The following is a 24868-nucleotide window of genomic DNA, read 5'->3' as shown; positions in this document are numbered from 1 at the left end:
ATATCAGACACTACCCTACACATAGACAAAAAGACTGCCCCAAATTTCCCAGAAAGGAAACAGCTTGTGTTTGCGTGTTGCCTTAGACCCCCGTTCTACCTTGTCCCTGAATGCCCTGGAAAAACAGATGGGAGCTATATTGCAAAGCAAGACAGGGCACTGGCACAGCACAGAAAAATATAAATCCACGGCTAAGGACCTCTAGAAGGAGGAGAAAAAACCCAACCCTTTTCTTTTTATCCCACAGAATATGTGTTCCAATTCCCAGTATGGGTCTATAGAAGTATGATGCACAGAGAACTTGTAATGGGATTCTACATTGCTAATGATGTTACAGTTAATTGCAAAAATGTACAGCTATCTGCAGAAGCAACAGACAATCACTGCAGATACCAGAATATTGGTGCCATTTTTAAATCGTCTCAAGACTTAAAGTGAAGAGGGCTGGTAGCAAGATGTATGTCACAAGAAAATCCTGTCTCATTGCTAAGCACAGATGAAGGTAATAGCTTTTGGAACAGCCCTCAGCACATGATACTCTCTTCCTGGAGGTCAAAACGTGCTGTGGTGGGTAGGTGTTTGGAAGTCCAGTGGGCTTTGGATGAGGTTTGGTGCATAGAGTAGTTTGCACTGTTCTGTTACAAGCGGCCACGTGTGTTGTCAAGTCACTGGGGAGGCAGCATTTGCTGACACATGCAGTACAACTTCAGGCTAAGTGTACAAGATATTATCTTTTTAAGCTTAATTGTTTGTGTTCTATAAAATATAGATGGTATACAAAGCCTGGTATTGGCTTGTTTGTTACTGGAATACAGACTTTCCTCTTCCTCACCTTATTTTTTTAAATGCAAAAGAAGTATAAGAGATCTTTCCACTCCTGCTCTGGTTTTCTTTATGCCCCCTGTCTTCTGAAAGCTGAGTTTGATACCCTGCAAATCAATCCTCAGTGTATAGCTGCATTGTCAACTTATAGCAGCTCAAGTTGAGCCTGTCTGCATTTTGCTCCTTATTTCCTTCGAAAACCCATCTTTTGATAGCCTTACTTCCTAACCCTTTGCATCAATTAGCTACATACAAAGTACAGCTACAGGTCAGCTAGTGTAAAAGAGATATACTGGTGTAATCTCAGCTGCTTAGTGCACTGGGATGCACTGCCCTGGATGGCTGAGACTCTGAATGTGCGTGAAATTACAGAGATGCGTTTGGTACCTGCCAGTGTTTCTCTGTATAAGTGAAAATCATACTGGTGCCGAAGCTATCTCATATACTTCATCCAGCCCCGAGGCTACCAGGTGGATTATGCTGATTTACACAGCTGAAGATGGGTCAGTAGTCAAAAGGGCACCAAGGCATATAAAGAGGAGCAAAGCCTAACTGCCTTTCCCTTTTGACTTTAAATCATGCTAGTCAGGTGAGTATCTTGAGTAAAGGAGAAGGCTTGTAGGAATAGGTGGCTCTAGCCTAGCACACTGGGGAGTTGCTCCGTATTTGCTTGTGTGGCTGCATCTACGCTTCCCTGCAAAGAGGACTTGTAAAAATGGAATAATGTCCCAAGATACTGGTGATTCTGAAGCCCCTGTAAGTGGGTTGTTGATCACAAAAGGGTCGACGTACCTTCTGTGCTTGTCTGTGTGCCTTTGCAGTTCAACCCTGCTAGTTTGCTTTTCTCTGAGGTCTTGTGTAATTTTCTCAGCCAACACTATATGGTTCTTAATGTTTGGTTTGCTTTGAAATGAAAGGAGGTATGAAAGTGTATGTTATTATTCTCTTCCTTTAATCTTTGCTCAAAAGTTAGTCCTCTCAGACCTTTAATCATCTGTCTTTGTCTGATTTTCCTTCGATTTACTTCTATCTTTCTGGTGCTGAAGTGCTTAGAGATGAATGAGGCATTGTATTGCTTTATCTTATTTTTTCCTCATTAGAATGCTGGCAAAAGCCCATGGTTGCAGAAGACAGAGTGTAGTTTAGGCTATTCAACATTTTTGCCTTTTGATATTATTTAACCCTTTTGCTATGAGAGTAGTAAAATGTTCCTGTAATGAATGGATATTGTGATGCATATAAATTGGGCCAGAAATTCTACTGGAATAATGTTCATAGGGCTGCAACAGCAATCACTCAAAAGTCAGAAAATGGCAGAGTTTAGGCAGCCTGTTCAGCTTTGTCTCATCACAAATTTTTCTTTCAGTGTAGCTGCTGTCTGAAAGAAAGGTCACTCTTTTACACAATTAGGACATTGTGTCTTCTCTAGTTCTTATTCTTTGTCCAAATTCTTTTTGTTTAAATTTTCTTTAAGAGAAGGAGAGTGAGCACAAGTCAAATTTGAGCCTAAATAATTTATATATATGTATATTTAAACTGTAGTAAACAAAACATGACTTCATGCTGAGAAGTGCATCCAGCTTTAGTAAGAGAAAGCACTGCCTGGCATATCTATAAAGGTTAGAGCCTGCTCACTCTTGCACGCGTCTGTAAGAAAGGGAAAGGCCAGTCCTCAGAGCTTTCCTGCAGAGCACAGATGCAGTGATGTATGGTAACTTGACCATGGGCATTTGAAAGTGATACTGATGTGTTCTCTATCATGCTGACATAGGGAAAATTTGTTTTGCCACTTCCCTACTGATGGAATAATCCAAAATAAAATATATCATCATATCTTTAGGATTACTTTGTATTAGAGTTTGTATAATTTCTTGCATGTAATTCATACAGGAAAATTGCCAAAACATTTATGCTAGGCTAAAGGAAGAGCAAGTGGAGTGTATTCTAGTAAGTAATCTCTTAAGAAGTAAATGAACAAATTCAGTTGGACTGAAAATCCAGTGAGATTCACAGATGCTTTAAATATGAATTAATTGCTTAACAAAATGTTTAGAGTGGTACAGAGATTTGAACAGTTCATCTGGAGAGGTGTTTTGCACTCACACAATTCATCAATAATAATAGTGCTACTTCTAAATGAAATCTGAACTTGTTTTCATGGAAGGGAGGGAATATACTGCCAAGAAGTACTTGGTACAGATTTAATTTCTATAAGATTTTAATGTCTTTGTTGAATTATCTTCGTGTAAAACCCCACTAGATGACAGATTGTGTTTTGGTCATTTAATATGCAAGTTATTATACTCTCACAACTATTTTTATGACCTTGGTTTCAAGCTTGATTCTACAGCTGCTTGATCCTATCACCTCCTTTACACCCCTTTTCCCATCCACAATAGTATTCAGCCATTTCCCCCTCCTAGTATGATTGCACCACTCCCATAATGGAGATAACTCGGTAGAGCAGGTTTTACCCAGAGCAAATTACAAATCCTATTTTCTGCTAACCTTGATTGACTAAGTTGCTGGCTGCTCTTGTTCCATAGAAATGGCAATTTTAGCTTATGGAATAACAAAGCAACCAACTAAGTGAATCCTTTGTGCTTTCTTCTGTAACTGCATAAGTACACTGAAATGCTCTTCTCTGCACACCAGTGATCATTATTCTAGTGAAAGCAACCCATGGCCTCCTCAGAATAGATAAGGACCTTTACAAAGAGACTTGAGGTTTTGATATTTATTTTGCACACGTGCAAATGTGGCTTTCACATTATTTTTAATGAAAGCACTAAGACAGTCTTTAAAGTTAGAGCGAAAGCACTGTTCTGCTGTTCCTTGACTGACTACTGTCAACCCAATTAATACTCTGATTATGACAGCTATGCCAGCTGAATGCCACTGCCAGAGGGCAATTTCTAGTTTATTTCTGCAACGTATTTATCTGGAGATAATTACATATTAGCCTGATATGTTTTACTTGCAGTTGCAATTCAAGTTGACCTGGCATCGAAGCATATATTATAACTGTTTGCAATTGTACTATGAGCTTCCAAAATGAGTGTAAAAAATTCCCCACATCACAGAACGGTGAAACTTTCATTCTCATTGTGACCGTCTTTATAGATTTTAATTTCAAAAGGAGGTCTTAGTTTTAATGGTGGAGTTAAATGTTCTTAGCAATATGAAATCTAAAGTCTTGCAAATATATCTGTGAAATAGGAGTTAGTATCTACTTTCTATGGATCACAATTATTAATGTTAAAATTTCTGATTTTTTTTTCCCATTTTACACGAGAAATAGAGTACATAAGTTGGAAGATTGTAAAAGGAGTTAGAAAAAAATTTCAATTTCAGTAGTTACTAAAGAGGGAAGAGCAGGTCCTAGAGATGTGGCCAAAGACTTAATGTGAGGATGAGCACAGACCTTGTTCACTACTTTTGACTGGCCCTTGAAAGATGGAGAAAACCAGGGTGCCTCTGCTGTGTGCTCTTCTGTGCCTTCTCCTTCAGTCTTGCTTGCCACATGCAATTCAGTTCAGCATCCCATCATGAGACATCATCTAACAGAAAATGCAGATGTACCTCCATGGCAGGTTATTTATTATAGTCATAGAACCAATGTTTTCCTGGCCCACATGTGATATCTGACCCTGTTTGATAAAATCTTTGGCTGCCTATGATGTTCAGACATGACCTCTTTGTGAGGCAGTCTCTATGGCTAATGTTGGAAGATTTCTCTCTTCTGGTTGAAGAAGCTTTCCTGGGGAACATACTCTTTATTTTTAGGCATGCTGGAGCATCCGGGGATGCTTTAACTCCTGATATTGTCAGTCATAGATTTATCGCATCTTTCATTCAGAACTGTTTTTTGATTTTCTGGTTACCTTGGGGCTACTATTAATTCAATCCAACTTAAGGTAGCATGCAAACTGAACATTTCTTTACAGAAAATACAAAACACAGTCACAAATATTTATGAAAGACATTGTGTAAGTACAATAAGCTTGAATATTCTCTATAATTCCTTCACCTAATACCAGAAAGATTTCTCTGTTCCTTTCTCTGCTTTCCTGATACCTACTTGTCGAGGGTCATGCCTTCCCACATTCTTTACACCCGAGGTAGCACTCATTAGAGACAACCACTTATTGAAAGCACAGTAGTTTTCACGAACAGTCCCCATCTGAAGTCCCAGTGGGTATCCAGGTAGATGTAATGTTTCTCCCTTTCTTATCCAGGAGAAAGTCCATTGTTCTTAATTAAAATAATGTGATATTTTTTCCTTTGGTGAGTCAAATATCTCTTAGACAATGTGTCACCTCCTGTATGTGATTATTTGACTAAAAACTTCTTACCCCCAGGGAAAGGAAACACCTTTTTTCTTTCTTCAGTCATTACATGGAGAGGTTTCAATGAAAGTGATTTCACTGCTGGATCTTGTACATCTGTTTATAGCCCATGGAAATAAGTGTGATAGAAACATCTGACCAGGATATTAAGACTTGGCTTGTTGATTATTCTTGATTTAACCCTAACATTAACTAGCCAATTCTGAATGTCAACAGGTTGAAGTGATAAATCCACAAACTCTTCCTTCAAGTTATGCATGATACTTCAAAAAGATTCCTGAATGCACCTGCAGATAGGGCTGAGAGTGGCTGAGGTGCCTGGAATGGGTGTTAACAACTATCTTCTCTAAGGCTATTTTACATCTGCCAGTTTCTATTTATCAGTTAAAATAATCAGTGACTAACTTCTACCTGTAGAAGGGTTTGTTCTACCTATATTGTTCAGGAGTGCATGTTTTTACCTATTTATTTATTTGTAAAGACTTCTTTAAAATGGACTATACCTGAAGAATCTCATTGACATTTTAGAAAACAAATTTGCATAGCAGTGCATTCTGCTAGAAATGTAATATGTGTTTATCATTATGATGACAATCTGTAAGTATATATCAGCCAGAGAAAACCACTGGGGATTCAAAAGCCAACATGTCAAGTAATGTCTTTTACTTGTTCCTCTTTACAGATATTCAAGAGTTTTATGAAGTGACACTGCTAAATTCCCAGAAAAGCTATGAGCAAAAAATAGAAGAAGCAAATCAAGTTGCAGAGAAATGGGAGAAGACAACATCTGCTCCAGACCATGAAAATCTGCAGAAAAACCAAGAGGTAATTTAACAGATTAAGAATTGGAATATATATATTCTAATATATATATTAGAGTGAGACATTTCAAGCCTGTGAAAGGCCATGCAATGATTTATAGTACTGAAAGAATGGCCATAATTAAGGAATTATATTAGTATATGGGAGATGTATAGTGTTATCCCTCTGACCTTGAGTATGTCTTTAACTTCTTCATCCTTTCAATTGCTCTTCTTCAAAGGGGAAGTAAAAAACTTTCATCTTCTCATCCTCTTTACCTGATACTTGGTATCTGTGATTACCCCCTAAAGAGAATATATCTCCTCTACTTGCTAATGACCACTGAGGTTATTAATACTCCAGTGATTGTATCCTGTGTAAAAATTTTACTTAGACTTTTCATTTTTCTGGGACTGACATTGGCTGAACTTTTCCATAACCCAAGTGCACAGAGATGTCAACCAAAATAGTCTCTGTATGAAGAAGAGATATTTAGAAGAAGCTTATACATCTTTGTTTTTCTTCTGTAGCCAGTGGAAGGATTCAAAACCTTTTTTTTGTCACCACTGGCTCCAATCTGCCTTTGCCTGTGTCCAGATTATCATTAACTAAATTAGCAATCTAAACTAATTGCTTCCCACCATGTTTGTACTTCAAAGACAAAAACAAAACCCACAGAACCAAGCAATGAATTACTCTGTTCTTAAACAGCAAGACAGAAATAGAGTGGGCATGGACTGCAAACTGCAAATCTCCAGACCAAAATCAAAGATGAGGAAAACGTGTAAAAATTTCCATTGTTGTTATAGTAAGAAAGGAATTTCTAGTTTTAAAAGTTGTTCCAAAGCACTTCCCGTATAGACATGACTATTTTTAAGAGCTTTCCTCTTTTTTAAAACTGTAAAACCCGGAAACAAATTGCAATTCTACATGACATCTTGAATGTCATTCTTAACAAAGATAAATCAGAATTGCAGGCAGCTAGAACAAAAATCTCTGAAGGAATGAAGAAATTTATTGTAAAAATTAATTAGCAAAAGAAGCTTGCAGAATTAATGAGAACAAGCATTCTGATTTTGAGTGAAATCAGAACAAATGAGTCTTAACAGTAATGTAGGATATATCCCATGAATGATTTAACATTTGAGTCCCAGCTGGAAGACACAGCTAGCTAATCTCTGTCTTTTTTTGCACAGTTATATTCTTTAACTTGTGGAAGCGTATTCCAGCATGTTAGCTCTTGAAGCATCTGACAAAAACAGTGGATCGCAGCCTGTCTTTTCATTCCAGCCTCATGAAAGTATTTGACCTTCAGCCACATATTCCTTAACCTCATTACTAAGAGGTGTGCTGCTAGTCTTGTCAAAGGGAATTTAAACTCCAAGTTCTATGCTGAGAATGACAGAATACATAGGGCTAACTGCAAGCTTTGTTTACGTTATGAAAATGGTACTCTGATTTAAAGCAAAGCAATAGAAAACTATTGCGTAGAAACTGGAATATGCATTTCAAGCCAGGGTACTGGCAGTGAGAGTCCACGGTACTCTCATTTTCAAATTTGCTCTCTATCCATACATCCCATTGGTATAATGGGAGCACAAAATGTTTAGTCCCTTTAAAAATCATACTTATCTATGTTTTAAGGGTCCAATTGCACGCAAAACAGACTGGAAGTGTAGGCTTTTGGGTTTTTTTCCTTTCAACAGCACAACGCACTATCGTCAGTTCCGAGTAAGAAGTGATTAGTACATGCTGAATGTACCAGCTGCTGTACAAATTGAATACAGTACTTTGCTTTCTATGAGAAATTGCCTTATGAAAATGTAACTGGGTAATATAATACATCAGAAATTCTTATCTATGGTCTATTTGTTATGGGAAATGATGGGTTTATACTTTCCTTTTCTGTCCTCAATTGCATGTCCCAAACATGGAAAGAAAACTCCTTCCTTAACTCATGCAGTGTTTCTCTGCAATGAAAGCCCAAATATGATTGTTCAGTCAGAGGCAATCCCCTCCATGCCTTCCACTTGATACCCTCCTTGGCTGCTTATATGTTGATTTTCTATACAAATTAATTCTTTTTATGTATGTTTATTCCATTCTGAATGGCTGATAAAAAAGCAAAGCAGCTTTCACTGTCCAGGTTAGATGTCCTGTGACCCCTCCTTGTATTGACGTATTTGCTTTTCTGGAAGTGTAGACTTTATAATAACAGACAAGTTTTTAGACTGTTGTTTGCAATACTGTACAAATTTGCCATACAGAGATGGCTGGCCTCTAAACTCACCTGGCATCTATGATCACCACATAGTGGTTTGTAACAAACTGATGCTAGTTCTTACAGTGATGGGATTGTCATCAATTAAGAAAGATGAAAGGCTCATGATCCATTCTGTAATTTCCTACCATTCTCAGTGGGCGCTGCAGAAGAGAGACATCTCCTAAACTCAGAGACTTATTTTGAATGGCCTTTGCAAAAGCAGGTGAAGTCAGAGGAATATATGAGCTCAGCATGTGTGAGCCAGAACCACTCGCATCCAAATTTTTAGCCTGAATGACCCTATATAGCAACCCAATAGAATTAACAAAATGTGTTGCGGTTTAGTGATAACTATTGTTTGGTTTGTTGTGTTTTTTTACTTGTGTCTTTCTAGTTAGACTCTGTGCTGTTCAGATATTGACCCTGAAGGAGGTCCTGGTCCTCATGAAATTGATAAATATTTTGGTATGACCTATGCATTTAAGCACCACACCCTTGATTTTTTTACTCCACCGTTAACAGCTTTGTTGGTCATTCAAATGCTAGGTGACATCAGTATTTCCAGATGCAAAAATGCAGTGTTACCTACCATCATATTATTACTGCATTTCACTTTGTACAGAAATGAAATATATGTGGCAATGTATTTGGCAAAGATATAAATTTCATAGACCAAAATAATTTTGGTGGGTGTGTGTTAAGGTTGACAAAATCACTTGACAAAATCACTTGACAAAATTGGTGGATAGTTTCAGAATCAATGAAACTGTTTCAGGCAAGTTTGGTATTCACTGAAAACGTTTACTAGGTGCTACCTGTGAAGACTCACATTTGTTTTATATATATTCATACAGCAAGCAGAGAATGTGACATATAAGGTAATAAGTGAAAAAGTCCAACTTGTTAGTAGTGATGCAGGATCTCTAGAAAATAGCTCTGAAGAAAACCTAAACAAATCTTGCTCATTCTCTTGCCCAAGGGCAGATCTACTGTATTTGAACTGTTCCTGACATGTTTGTCTAACCTGTTCTTTAAAACCTCACACTGTGGAAAGCCAACAACTTCTCCAGGAAACTTACTTCCTCACTGATAGAATGTCTTTCCTGACAACAAAGTTGAGTTTCTCTAACTGCAGTTAGAACCCATTAGTTTTTGTTCAATTTTCAGTAGAGTTGGAGAACAGTTTATTCAGTCCTGTTCCAAAATCCACTTGTACATATGTTTAATCATATATAGTAACAGGAGCTTCCAGCTTCTCTGCCTTTCTTTCTCTCGCTCTTTTAAAATGACCTTTGTGACCTGCTCTTCCTCAGCATTTTAGCTAATCACAGAATGTTTGTGTTGGAAGGGACCTTAAAGCTCATCCAGTTCCAACCCCCTGCCACAGGCAGGGACACCTTCCACTAGAGCAGGTTGCTCCAAGCCCCTGTGTCCAAGCTGGCCTTGAACACTGCCAGGGCTGGGGCAGCCACAGCTTCTCTGGGCACCCTGTGTCAGCGCCTCAGCATCCTCACAGGGAAGAACTTCCTAATATCTCATTTCAATCTCCCCTCTGGCAGGTTAAAGCCATTCCCCCTTGTCCTGTCCCTACAGGCCCTTGTCCAAAGCCCCTCTCCAGGTTTCTTGCAGCCCCTTTAGGCACTGGAGCTGCTCTAAGGTCTCCCCTTAAGGTGCCTTCTCTTCTCCAGGCGGAACAGGTCCGTCCCTCTCAGCCTTTCTCCCTAGGAGAGGTGCTCCAGTCTTTGTGACATATTCTGGGCTTGCTCCAACAGGTAAACATCCTTATCTTGGGGATCCTAGAGCTGGAAGCAGTACATGTCCATATAACAACAAATGCTGGTTCCTAATGAAAAATATGGTCTTTTGGGAAAGAAAATATTTAGTTAGCTGTGACTCTTCTTAAATGAGCTGTACTTAGAGGTATGAAATATTTTAGCTTCCAAAACAAGAAGCCTTGTGGCACTGTGGAAGGCAATTAGTCTTGACAGCACAGGCAATATATCTCTCTCTGTATCTTTCTATCTCTGTGTATATAAAGAACTTCCTGGAAACTACTCAGCAAGATTTGTTTATTAATGAAAATACTAACTCAGGATTTGGGAACTGCAGTCTCTAATTCCTTCCTATTCTGGGTACTTCTTGCAGGACTAAATGTGAGGTTTGAGAAGAGGACTTAAGAACTGAGTGAAAAGAGGGAACTGGGAATTATGTTGTCTGAGGTATCTCACCATGTCCAGGTATCAGTTAAGGACCACATCTTGTGGTGCACTGTTTGGGAAGAAATTGATGTCCAGGATTAAGTTCCACAAAAAAAGGAACACACTTATAAACTAACAAGTAATGAATTCCAAAAATGAGGCAAGATGTCATTCTCTTAAAATCTGCCTCATTAAGATGTAGATACCTTATCCTGATTAAGGTTCAAAATCATTATCGCTTTTCTGTAAATAAGACCACAGCTAGATTTCTGCAACGTGTGTAAAAGCACTGCTGATACAGTTTTCCTTATGAAGAAGCTATTTGGTTAGGGCATTTTCAAAGGATGTAGAAATCCATATTCAGCTCCCCTCTTGACCAGAGAGGAGCTCATAGTGCTTCTCTTCTCACCCATGAGAGCGCACTATGCCGGCAAGTATTATTTTGCTTTTTCTTGTTGGGCTGTTGCCAATCTATATGGAATAATTAAATATTTATTAAAACAGAGCGCTGACACATGACTTTATAGCCTAGAGTTTACAACTATTACTGCTCTATTAAAGTTTTGCATATTTTCTCTTCTTCAGCATACCCAAGGATTGAATCCTCTGTCCCAAGCAAGTACCCAAATATAAGTTTTGAAGAATCATACACGCAAAGCCCTTATCTCTGTTTTCTTTCAACTCTTATCCACCTCCCCATAGTCACACCATGTATATTCAAGTCTGGAAGGGAGAGAATTTAACAGAAAAGATTAAGAATCCCACTCCAAATGCCTCGTATGAAAGGCACTGTAACAGGACCCATACATTAATTCCTCTCAAACTGCATTTAGGGGATGCAGGATGCTGCATCCAGTGGTAGGGTTGGTGGCACATAGAGGAGGAAGTGTGTTTGGAGATCATCTAACTGAGCAGGTTGTGAAGGTGTGCCAGGAACATGTAGTTTGTGGATGCTGACGGTGCTTAGACATCAAGCTGATGGATATGGACTAGACAGGCTCATTTTGGGAACAACCAAATGCCAGGTAGCTAGCTTGAGAACATGGCTGTGGAGAGATGCCACTACAAAGATAATGTGCCACTGGAGTGTCTGAGGAGCTCAACTACTTTTAAACTGAGTCATTTAATATTGCAGTAAAAAAGCATCTGCATTGGTTTAAACCAAGCAACAATTATCTTGCCCATGTAGCATGGTACCTGGCTTCCAGCAGGGCCAGGAGCAGATGCTCAGGGAAGACTAAGAAAAGGGCAAGCCTGTGTAATGGGTGCTTTAGCTGTTTTGCAAGTCTAATCTTAATTTGTTAGGCCTAAAACCACAAAGTGCTCAGTGCTGTGAAAATCAGCATTACCTTATTTTATAAACATTCAGCATAGTATTCGCTGCAGCTAGCTTGCTGACTGGAGATGTGCCCAATCGGCTGCAGAAAATCATGAAGACAGGGTTTGTTTGTAATTTTGCCTGTGCCAAAGAGCTTCATTACTTCTTTGGACCAAGCTTTATAAGACCAGCATTCACAGCTTGAAAGCATTTTGTTGAAATTAGGCCTCTTAAATTGTCCCTGTTGGAGAGAGAAGACTGATTTCTTTTCACCCCTAGGAAATGTGAGATAGGCATTCAGCTGGAAGTGGGTTAAAGTCAGGTCTTCCACTGCTCAGAAGACTGCTCTCACCCTATGAAGTTCCAGGTAAGTCTGAGGAAAGGTACTCTCCATTTCTGCTGTCAACGCTTTGCAATTATGCAGCTGAGTTAGCAGGTTATTGGAGGTCTGAGCCCAGATCCTCAGCTTAGCAAATGGTCACTTGCCTGGGAAAAGTATTCTTCCCTCCCAGAACTCTGCATTGGGTTAAACAGCCACTAGGTAAAGGATGACTCTCACTTAAAGGTTGTGTAGATAGATACAATTAAAACTGTGAGGTGCTCAGAAAATACGATAATGGAGAACATAAAAGTACCTAGATGGAGGTATCCATCTGGTAAAACAGAAATTGAACTGCACTTTAGCTATGACAGTAACACTTCTTGAAGCTACAGGCTTGCGCTCAGCTCCAGACATTCATTAAAAGACATACATTTACCCTTGTTTTAACCTCTCTTTTCATTAGTTTTGTCTCCAGTGCTACTTATTCTGGTCAGCAGTGTTTTTCCATTCAGATGGAAAATTGAGGTGAAGGAAAAGAACACTCTGCTCTTGTGCTTACATATAAATCTGGTGGCTGGAGGTCTGCTTGTCTGTGTATCATGGCATGAAAAGACTATTTACTTATAGGGCATATGGTTCAGATACTTTTAGAATACTGAATGAGAATCATTTGCAATTACTGTGCAAGTTTGGTCATCACACATGCACAATCTACATTCAGCACAGTGTGGTATCATTGCTTTGAGATGGTCCCCAAAGATTCTAGTTCTCCATTTAATTCCCATTGTTCCATGCATTTCTTATGTTTAGAGGCTTATTCTGCAAAGACAGTCAATTGCAGCATGCAAAATGAAGACTTCTATTTCTGTTTGCTTCAGGAATGTCTGCTATCCTTGTACCCAGCTATTACAAACATTGTAATTACTTCTCTGTCCTTTAAGTGCTGGCTTGTTAAAAGTTCCAGTAGTAAAACCCTTACTTAAAAATCTTCTGCCTGGAGCAATTAACAAACCGTTAACCTGTTTCGCACTAACAGCTTGTCTAAAAAACATGGGCCTGCAAGACTGTTCTATGCATCTCTATAAAAATTCAGATTCTTCCCTGAATTTTTGTTTGTTTTCTTTGTTTGTAACTGGGTACAGCTTAATTTGTATGACTTGGTTTACTCCCAGGAGCCAAATCTGATTCTGTTTAAGTGATTATACTTAATATGCAAGAGTCATTAGGTATGATCAACCATAATGTTTCATTAGGAGGGTTCAAAACATTCAGTTTTATGTGTCTGTTTTCTCACTAGATTTAGCTCCTACAGTATACATTTATCTGATCAAATGAAGTTTGTGTCTGTGGGTTGATTTTGTACCAGAGCCAATTCCCACATAATTCTATTTGGCACTAAGTTTCTCCCTCAAGAAGGCAGCAGTCTTTTTAAGGGGTAGAGTATAAGTGACATCTTGGTTTGTGTTTCGTTAGTTGTGTTCCTTTTGCACCCAAAGATGTGTAACAACCTTAGCTAGATAATTGTTTAACAACAATGCTGAAGCTTGGCTTCATGTGGGTTTTTTTTAATATGCAATAACTCTGAAATTTGATTTTCTATGCTTTAATAAGGTATGCTTTGCTTGCAGAGATTATTTTATACACTTGTCTTCTCAAATGGTTTGACTAATGTTTAGAAATGGGTAACTGCAAAATTACTGTCTTATTAAAAACCTTATTTATAACTAGCTGCAGCTAAATGTCTTACCCATACTGGGTATCCATGCTGGGTCTCTATTTATAAATTTGTTATTTATTCTGTAGCTTGTCAATAACTTGAGTGCCAGCACGTCTGTTAAATGTCACTGTAGAATTGCTTCTGAGTGTGTTTTAATGTGGTCAGGCAATGTTTCCATTTTAAACCAGAAGCTGTATTTATGCGGAACAGTGTCATCCTGTGGACAGAAGTGCTCCAGAGTGCAGGATTCTGGCCTCCACATCCCAAATCCCTACAGGAGAGTTTTCTGATGAAATCATGATACTGAGAGTAGGGAACTATTTGTATTGTGCCACTCTCTAAACAGAAAATTTCTGTCCCACTGGGCAAGTCTTGGAACTAGCCATCGTTCTGATTTTGTTATCTTGTGTTTGCTTAGAGTTAGACATGCTCGCATAAAAAGCCTTTTCCTTTGTTGCCACTCACTTTTATTTTAAAATCACCACTGTGTTGGTATGCCATGAGAGTTTAGAGAAATCACTGGTCTGATAGGTCCTTTCTGACAGGGACATTTGATTTGGTTTAGTAATTGTTTATTTAGTTTAATAATGGTTTTCTACTGACAGTAGAGGTGGTGAGAGGGGGAACAGAACTGGGATCTCTGCATTAAACGAAGTAAACCAAATCAGCAATGCTGAAAGAGTCACATCCACCACAGCAGGTTTGTGTATATTCTATTTATTTATTTATTCTTCACATTTATATAATATGCCTATCAAATAACCTCTAGGCAGTTTTCTGATCTGTGATTTGTTATTACATCTGCAAAGGATCAAGAGCAGGCCAGAACAGCTGCTAGGGACCAGAAACCATAATTTCCTGCAATGGAAGCATGCTTGAATATTAACCAGCATACAGAATTAGCCAAACTTTTAATTAAGCAACGTGTCTCTATTGTGATAAGCATTGAAGGCAGACTATTGTGTAAATCCCAATCAAGGTCAAAAATCATAGAGCTAGTCGTTAAGGATACCAGGAAAATATCACTTAAAAAAAATCTCTTGCAATTTTAACATACTTTTTCCTAAAATAATTTTTCTAAACCCTGATATGTTTTAACAGAGACACATCAGAGTAATCTGAAAAAATCACCTACATGAAAATATCCAGAATGTCCCAACAGGCTTCTACCACAAGTTAGCAATTCCTCCAATGAGTATATGATGGAATTCATTGTATTTAATAAGATTCTGGCAAGTTATGTTTTAACCACCTGCAAAAACAAGTACACCAACTCTTAAAAATATAGTTCTTTCCCCTTATGAAACTGTAAGGGTTCTGCAAAATTGATATTCAAGGATGAATGTACTCTAGTTAAGTTTCATTCTAAAAATATTTCAGAGCGATTTGTTTCACTTATATGTTTATTAACACTGATCAGTCACCAATCTGAGCAACTGAGCAAGAGAATTCACTGCCCTCACGTGCCCAGAATAAAGGTCCCCGTAGAGAGGTTTAGGAGCCCATTATATCTTTCTGCAGTCTACCAATACTTCTTTATCAAAATGTTTCTTAAATAGTTCCCAAGAATAAAGAAAGATATCACCCCAAGACTTCTGCACCATATAAACATCACCCTGGGAGTGATTTCTTGGATAGATGCATGTATCTTTGTTAATGATAAATACATACGAAAGAGAAAATATCCTTCCTGCTTTTAGTTTTTTATAAACAGGGACAGGTATTTGCAGGTTTTAATAAATAGAAAATACAATCCCAAATGTAACAACCTAGGAAATTAAGGGGAAACTGTCACCTTCAAAATATCATTTGTCTCCATGTTTTTTATATGTAATATAGTTAAAAACAACATGACCAAACCCACAGAATTATGCGTTTTCAGCTCGTACATTTTACATATTTTACTGTGCTTAACTGTCACCTGTGCCACTTTAATCTGTAACAGGTTATAATGAAAACTGCCCCTGGTTTAGAGATGAGACAATTTACTGCTTATTTGCCATTATATCAGTTAGATCATGAATAACACATTTGTCTAGACCTTTGTGCACTGTGAAGAGACGAATTTCACCCTTAGCCATTCTCTTCCTTCTTGAAAAGAGCCTTTAGGAACATGTTTCTTTTTAATTCTATAATCTTGACCCATTTACCCATCCAAATGTCCTTGTATAGAGATCAATTTCTGGGTTTGTTTCTCTACCCTTATTTTCCTTTGTTGACTTCCACCTTTCCACAGTATCAACACATCTCCATTTGTCTTACTTTTAAGGCCTGTCATGGCCTGTCTCTTCTCTATATGTCTGTTCTTGTACTTTAGTGATTGGCCTCCACGTGTGCTTCTGGAGATCTTCATGACATACTCAGTTGGGGAACTTTCCTGGTTTTGCCACCTTCAGCATACAGGAGCTCTGCAGGAAGAGCTGTGAGACTATCTCATTTCATCTTTAAAATTGTCTTTTGTGCCAAAAGAGAGGTGATAGCAACCATAGCAATCATTCCTGATATCATTCTCCTCCTGTTGATCAATGTTGTCCCACTGTTTCTCATGTTTCTCCAATTTCTGTTGTCTTGAACCAAAATGGACAGTTTGAGGGAGTGGAACCAACATGTAGTAGCACAAAAGATATCTTATCTGTGGCTGACTATCAGCAGCCTTGTGTTTCTGTGAAGTGCCTGTTTCCCACCCCAAACCCAGAAAACTAGTTTTGAAGATGAGTTCTGAAACTGAATTTCAAATACATCTTCAAATATTTCATGTTTAAAAAAACATTCGTCAAAAAAATATTCGTCAGGTTAGCCGAACCTCACACTTTCATCAGCCCGCATAGACCTATACAATGCAGCTGGGGAAAAATGGTTGAATCCACTAAAGGCTTCCTGTGCCTGTGAATGATTTCAGCATGATTCCAGCTGCTGCTTGGCTGATATGTATGGCTGCTTCTGCTTTTCCGTCAGGAGTTCAGCCTTGTTACCACATAGTTATAACCTCAGTAGTGGTGTACGGTTCATTGTTGCAGCTGCATAAACTTCCTTCACTGAAAGGACAAATCAAAGTGATGAAGGTCTCCCAGACCCTCCAGTTCTTTGCAGAAGTGTAGGGAAGCCTACCTGGTGTTCTGAAATGCTGTGCCCTGCCCCCATATATTTGGGGTTTTTGCTCAGCACTTTTAGGTAGTCAAGGTGTCTCTAAGAAGAGACAAGGCAAACAGCTGCTATGAAACTAGAACAAAAATAAATTAGGAGTAACAGACGTAGTGGATCTGTTGTCCACTTTCTCAGAAGATGGCTTTTAAAACTCTGCCGGAATTAACAATGGTAACTTTTAAATGGTTATTGCTTTAATGAACCACTAAAACAAGTTCGATGTTTGTGTTCTGGAATTTAACTACATCGAGAAAGACTGAAAGGATCTGCTGAGAGATTTCAGGTCATTCATTACATCAGACTGGTGTCTTTTCTCACACATTTTTTGGTGTTGTGGTAGCTTGTAGAAAACCAGAGGTAACAAAACAGACAACTTCGTTTCTTCCTAAGGAGTAGGGAAGGTTCATGACAGATGTATGCCTCCACTTACGTAATCAGTGTTCTTTTTTTGAGATGTCTTGTACTTTTTTTGACAGTAAGTGCTCCCAGGGTACCCAACAGCATCTTTGCTAGGTCAGCAGCAAGTCTGTAACTAGAACTTCCAGTATTCAGAATGCTGAATGTATAGTTGCCTGAAACAGTCCATCTGCAGTTATGGGTGTATTTCTTACTGCTGTTTCTTAATTCAGTGTCACTTTATTTCTTAGTTGGCTTATTTGCTTTTGTTTCCATGTAAGGAACATGCTTTACATGCACACGCATATCTTTGCACTCAGAGTGGATGCTTCTGTTACTTTTGAGGATTAGAATTGTCATATATTGCTCTTAATTTGTGGTTTGTGGTGATTGTCTGACCCTTGGACAAGGACCAAAAATCTCCTTGCCTTGATGCTTGGTTCTATGGAGAGCCATCACAGAGAAGGGGGGGACTGATCTGACATCCTTGCTCAATGCTGAGGGGACTGTTTTATTTGTGAACTTGGAAAAACAAGGGACTTGTGCCCAGCTTCACAGCATTTTGTTGCAGCCAAGCCAAGAGATGACAAAGGCTTGGGTTGTCTTTGTGAATTGTGATCATTGTTGGTCACAGATATATGCAAGAAGATTTCTAGTTATCCATAGCTAAGAAAATAGGCACTGTGATGTTTCCAAACTTGAACATCACTGATTGCAGGTATTTGTCTTCATAGTAGAAACTGCTTTTTTGCCAGTAGCCTTTGAAAGTGTGATATTAGAATCAGCCATCACTTCTTAGGGGCACCTTTTGTGAACCCTGTTTTACTAAGTACTGTTACAAAAAAGTGTCAAGATTATCTTGTGTAACTTCAGCTTTGTTTATAAGGTAGTGAAATGCATTGTTGACCTGGTAGTAGTAATGCAATAGGTTGTAAAGAGTGGGCTGCTGTGGTTTAACCCAGCAGGCAGCTAAACACACAGCCGCTTGCTCACTCTCCCTCTCAGTGGGATGGGGAAGAGAACGGGGTGGGGGAGGGGGAAGTAAAACTTGTGGGTTGAGATAGACAGTTTAATAGGACAGAAATGGGAGGGAAAATAATAATAATGATGATAAAAGCATTAGAATATACAAGCCAAGTGATGCACAATGCAATTGTTTACCACCCACTGACTGACGCCCAGCCAGTTCTTCTGCAGCAGCGCCTGGCCAGCCTTCCCCCAGTTTATATACTGAGCTGACACCATATAGTATGGGATATGGCTTTGGCCAGTTGGGGTCAGCTGTCCCGGCTGTGTCCCCCCCCTCCTTGTGCACCCCCAGCCCACTCACTGGTGGGATAGTGTGAAAAGCAGAAGTCCTCGACTTAGTGTAAACACTGCTTAGCAACAACTAAACCATCAATGTGTTATCAACATTATTCTTATCCTAAATCCAAAGCACAGCACTGTACCAGGTACTAGGAAGAAAATTAACTCTATCCCAGCTGAAACCAGGACAGCTAAATATAAAGAATAGCATGCAGAGCTGTGTGATGTTGACATTAACAAACATCAGCGCTTTTATGAGGCTTCTCAATACAAGCAGAATTGCAGACAGCTTTAGCGTGAGGTGTTGCAGAGTCAGAGACAGTTTTCATGAGACTGGATTTGTTGCCTTATCAAGGCTCCCTTCTGATAGTGTCATCTGAACCTCAGTGTCAGTGAGCAATGACAAGGGCACTGTTTCTCAGGTAAAGAACTATCAGCTCCAACTGCACCTCTGGAGGATTCCCGGTCCCTGTAGGGACTATATGGGCTGGGTAAGGTAGTATGCATGGAAGGAGCATATATGGACTAGGAGACTTCCTCCCTGCCACCTTTGCCATTGTTTAGTACATGAGGCATTTGCTTCTTTTCTCACGATGCAGTTGACAGTGATGTTTATTTAATGCAGTTACAGCTGCCCTTACACTTCTGTGCTTCTACAGCCACAAGATCACAGAAGCTGAAATCCCTGTATGGTTCATAATTTTTAATAACTTTGGCCAGTGGCTAGTGTTAATAGCCTTGGAGTCTTCAAATGAAAGCACAGGTTTCTTCCATCTCTCCATTAGGCAGTGGCAGATTCTTATCCAGCATTTAGCTCATGACAGTTATCACAAAGAAAATTGGCAAATCCGTGGAGCCCCAACCTTCTGTAAAATATTTAGGAAATGTTTCCCTTTTCACTTCCCATTGTTGTCTGTTTATCAACATTTAGGCAGCGTGATGACATATTCTTCAGTTTAATGACCCGAGTCATTCCTTAACTTACCTTTTAAGTCCTTTTCCTTTCCTATATATGTGTGAAGCATTTTGTAACTCTCTGTAGGAGGGAAACTGAATGAAGAGAGATGGCACTTGTTTTGCCGAAGGTTTTGTTTAGCTGCAGTATATTTGTATGTCAGCATGAGTATATATGATTGTGTAGCTCAGCAGCCATGACTTAGCAAGGCAGCCTGCCACTGTAATGACAGCCACTGCTTGCTTCCCCTCCCTATGGCTCTGGCTGAAATAAATATTCTTTTATATCAAGGTTTAGGATGCTTGAAGCAAAACTATCTTGAGAGTAAAAGTCATTACAATATTCTCCAGGGTTTTGATTTTGTGGGTTTTTTCCCCTCCTTCTTTCTTGTCTTTAATACAGGCTTTATATCCTTGCATTAGTGTAAACCACCTTTGGTCTTCCTAAGTGTCACTTCATGATATATCAGTCCTGTTCTCAAAATGGGATTGGTTTTATTACTGCTATTGAGTAGACTGACTAAAATTCACCATTTCTGGCAAGAACAGGCATAAAATTTCATCTCAAGTGAAATGTGGGTAGTTTCCTCCTCTGTAATTTCTCTGGAGGTGTGTGTAAATAAGAAGAGACTGTGTGGGCCAGTGATGGAGACAAGGGACTGGATTCTATTCTTGGGTTTGCTATGGACATGCAGTACATCATGAGACAAATTAAAATTCAATCACACTGAGTGATTTCTTATTTAAATGTATTTCCTACAAGGTTATCATGCAGTACCTAGCACTGTTGGGTGTTTCCACTACTTAGAATTGTTATAATTCTATTGTGTATATACATTTTTCTTATTCTAACATATTACATTTATAATGAGGAATAGAATGATCAGAAACAAAGAGATACAAGGCTTGTAAGAATAAAAATATAGTGCTAGAGGCTGTCCTAAGCTGTGTGTGCTAACACAGGTGCACACTCTTGTTCTCCTGAGAGCTAAGAGGAATACAGTCCTCTGAAAGCAATTGTCATAGGTCTCCCGACAGAAGTAGAAGCAATTAGAGTTAGCAGTAAATGAAGAGCTGCCCCCAAAGGCCAAGGCAGTCCATGGGAACCATTGCACTAGTTATTTTCCATCAAAAACTCTAACCTTACATTCATAAATCCCCTATTACCTCTAATTTGAGGTCACTCCATGCCAGCTGTATGGAACAATGGTTACCAAGCAGTTCGTCATCTAGCACCTTAATGTAATCGTTGTTAATTAATACTGTCTCTCTCATTATTGTAACAGGGAACCAGATACAAATGCAGCATCAGCAGTTAGTTAATTGCAATTTAATTGAAATGGGTCCATTTGCGAGGGTGCAGAGGTGGGAAAGGTGAATGGGCAACAGCCAGCTCTGGTACACTGCACAGCTGGCTGGAGCAGGGAGGAGAAAGGCCACTCTCATCCCCTCTGTTCCTCTCATCATGATACCATTGGGTTGTCTTGATTTGCAAAATGATTTAAGCCAGCTCCTTCGACAACCCAGCAGTTTAGGATTCAGTTCTGCTCCTGGATAAAAGTGAAGTCTATGTGCTACACCAGTGTGTAGGAAATGTGGAAACTGCTTTACAATATCCTGGCTTGGAGAGCACTGCAGTGATTTACTTAAATGTTTTGCATATCTGCAGCTATGTTTGCTGCCACTGCTGCCTTAAATCTACTACAGCTACAAACCTTTCTGAAGACCCTAGTGCTAATTTAATTTATTTCTGGTTTTCAGGGGAAAATGCACCAACTGGGGGCTGTTACTGTGCGTGTCTCGTGTTAAATCTCAACTTCAAGCCATATGACTAGTGTCCTAAGGGGGGAACCCCTGAAGTAGCAGTTTGAGCTAAAGTGCTGTACATATCCTTGGGATTTCTGGCAAACCCAGCACTGAGCCCTTGAATTAGTACTGAGATTCTCACACCGTGCTGTAAGCATCTTTGGAGGGAAAGTATATTGGTTTCAAGAAGAATTAAATGTGAAAAGAACAATTAAAAAATACTGTGTTATTGTAGCAACCAAAGCAGTTGGGTTTTTTTTTTGGTTGGTAAAAAAAAAAAAGCTGCACTGATGCAATAAAAAATGACACAAAAGAATAAGTGTATCAAGTTGTTATGGCAACAATATGTAGGTTGGAATTTATGTATCCAGAACTTGTATGTAAGTAAAATAAACATTATCCTTGCTAATCAAGATATCATGCAAATATTATTTAATTTAAAATCATTAGTCGTGTTTTCTCTTACAATTAATGACTTACTTTCTGTTTTCTGTTTGCAAGTGTTTGCATTTGCTTCCAGATGTAGTCCGCTTGTATTTTCAGGCAAGATTATGATTTCACTAATACAGCCTTAAATGTGGATGAACTCCACTGAAGCTAATGAATAAAATGTGTGCAGATGGGCACACATGGAATGAAACCATGTGCGTTATCATATTATTCTTCTGCAGCTGACCTTTCTGCTTGGATGGGCTTTTGGCAGGTGCCATCGCTCCATAGAATCATAGAATGGTTAGGATTGGAAAGGAGCTTAAGATCATGTAGTTCCAACCCTTCTGCCATGGTTGAAGGGACCTCCCTTGCAACCACAGCTCCTTGTCTTTCCCCCCCAGCTTGGCACAGTGCACATGGAGCTCCTTCCAGAGCCTGTTTCTGCATACAGCCTGCCTTCTTGGGATGTAAATTTGGCTTCCAAGATGCTGTATGATAGCCAATTCTAAATAGGCATTCATTAATTATGTTCAGCCTTTTAATTTTTCTAGTCCTTTTCCTCCAGCCTTCAGGAGAATTCAGTAATATCTTCTGGTTTACTTGAAAGAAATAGACCTTTAATATCCAAAATTACTCTTCATATTTCATCTTTTTTATGCCAACGAAAGTGCAGGCCGATGGCTGAAGGGTAAGAAATGGGAAGAATGAGTGTGAGGGTCTGACTGAATCCTACTGAGCTGAGGGAAATGCATTTATTTGTTCCAAGTTTTCATCTCATTCATTCTCCTGATCAGAGGCATCTGAATTTGCCCTATGGCATTTGATAATATTGTTGCCAAGAACGTTTTGGAAAATAGACTGTAAGGGTAAGAACTCAGCCATACAGAAGTTAATAGTCTCCATATCTTATGTGGATAGCTGGCTGGCATGGAGCTACAGCAAGTGGGTCTTTGCCTGAAAACTATAACCAACCTGTCCAGTCTCATGCTTTTGTGTCTCATTCTCATGCAGCTCAACTATGGATCGTTTATTTTTTCCTCCTTGCAGCAGGGTTCATCTATGCAGTGCTTTTTTTGCCAAGTTTTCCGCTTTGCCACATTCAGCAGGCCAGCAGATCCTTCCAACCACCAGTGTTTAGTGTGCCAGGTCTCTGCAGGGGACACACTGTACCTGAACAACAGCCTTTGTAAGGCTTGTGTTTGCAAGGGCACTATGGCACCGCACAATGCCATAGTCCCTCCTTGCTGCATGGACTGTCTTACTTGGCACTCCACCACTGTGCGACCTTAGTGACACTCTGCTCCCTGGAAAAGGAGACACGAGTGCCTTGGTTTGTATCCCGGCTAGAAAACAAATCTCTGCATGAATGACATGGGAGATGGAGCCTGGATCAGCAAGATGAAGCTCCTGGGTGTGTCTTTTGTGGAGCCAACTGACTCCAGCCAGCTTCATCTGAACTCTGTCCAGGAGGATAAAAGCTGAAGCATGACCTAGCATCTCCTCCCTGCCTGAATTTCCTGCCTGGAAAGTCAGTTATCTTGCCTCAGACCAGAGTCACAGTGCAACTGGATAATTATGTGATATGGATAGTCAGGGAGATAAGGTTTGAGTATAGGCTTTGTGTTAGCCCAGCCAAAGTGACTACTGAGTAACGGGTAGCTTGGATGACAGATTTTGGACGGGTGGTAAAATCTGCATTTGGGATGAGCAAATGCAAAGTTCACTAGTGTTATTCTGACATCCAGAAACACAGAGAGCAAGACTTGCTTTCAGGAGGTTGGGGTGGCATTAAATCAGATCCTGAGCTTTCTGAAACACAAGCCCACAGCCACATAATTGTTCCTGAGCTCTAACATGCTTTAAGTCTGTCATGAAATCTTCTGAAAGGTTGAATCCATATTAGCTAAAGTAGAATCATAAAATTCCCAGGGTAAAATAAATATTATTGTGATATTTATGCGCGCTTCCTAAGACAATAACTTAAAAATTCAAACACTTGGGTTGTGATTTGTACAGTAGAATCTGTGCCCAAATACATATTTTTCTTTTCTTTGTTCACATTTACTGATCATATTGGGAAGACTGGTGCAGAAGGGACTGTGGTGACTCAGGGTTTAGCCGTGAGACCTTGCAGCAATGTGTAACATCACCCTGACTTGAGACAGCTGCAAAGACTGATCTAATGCAATGTGATGTGGAGCAAACCTTGATGTCTTCAAACAACCGAGCAGAAACCCTAATGTGGAAATAGAAACAAAATCCTTTCTGACAACTAAATCATTCAGCTGGGGATACTGAACAATTCTTTTCTAAAGGGTTTCAGAAACACTTAATTAGGCATCTTCTTTTTTGAAGGATTTTGTGGACAAGAAGATAGCTCTGCTATATTATTTCTGGACTGAAATTTAGGCCCAGCTGAGGTAAATGAAATGCTGCCTGGCTTCTGTGGGATTATATTTCTGATTTTAGTTTCTAGCATGGCCTGGGATTGTCTGAGTTTTCAGTCATCTGTGATATCGGTGAAAGTGGTATCCTGCCAAAAGAAATGCTGAATGACACTTCTTGCTGTAATAAGGATTATAAGAGGCATAGAAATAGGACTACCAGGATATAGAAAAAGGAAGACACATCTTATGGTTTCTAGGACTATTTCTCTGCATGGCATTGCAGGAAAAACTCTTCAAGTCCCCAGCGATGCTTTGTCTCCCACAGACTGTCCAAGATGTACAACTTTTATTTTCTTTGTGGTCCAAGATGGTCAGCAGCAGGAGCTGAAGCTGAGATGCATGCAATACATTTAGGAGAGCTGTCAACTCTGCCTAGGTACAGCAGAAAGGTGCAGCCATTGGTGGAAAGATCACAGACACAGAAGGTGTTCTTGCTGTTGCTGGCACTTTGTAGAGGATGAAGTTGACTTGAGTCCAGTTTTAGTTCACACATGACTTGAGCAGGGCAAGAACAGTGTTGGCTTTACCCTGACATTGAGGTGTGCTGTGTTCTTTGCTAGTAGCAGTATCCTGCTGTGCATCTCAGTTCAG

The 24868-nt window shown here is 39.4% G+C and overlaps 1 protein-coding gene across 12 annotated transcripts in view; it reads left to right on the top strand.

The window, feature by feature from the left end:
* The window catches only part of DLG2 (discs large MAGUK scaffold protein 2), a 997741-nt gene that overhangs the window by 116450 nt on the left and 856423 nt on the right, over nt 1–24868 (top strand). For all 12 annotated transcript variants that reach the window (XM_030474393.1, XM_030474424.1, XM_032919710.1 and 9 more), the window contains exon 3: nt 5854–5996. In XM_030474393.1, coding sequence (XP_030330253.1) covers nt 5854–5996 — 143 coding nt within the window. The remainder of the gene's footprint in view (nt 1–5853; nt 5997–24868) is intronic.

This window comes from Strigops habroptila, chromosome 2, assembly GCF_004027225.2.
Source record: "Strigops habroptila isolate Jane chromosome 2, bStrHab1.2.pri, whole genome shotgun sequence".
Classification (NCBI taxonomy): Eukaryota; Metazoa; Chordata; class Aves; order Psittaciformes; family Psittacidae; genus Strigops; species Strigops habroptila.
Note: the sequence above shows the minus strand (reverse complement) of the source record. Positions and strands in the feature narration are given on the sequence as shown.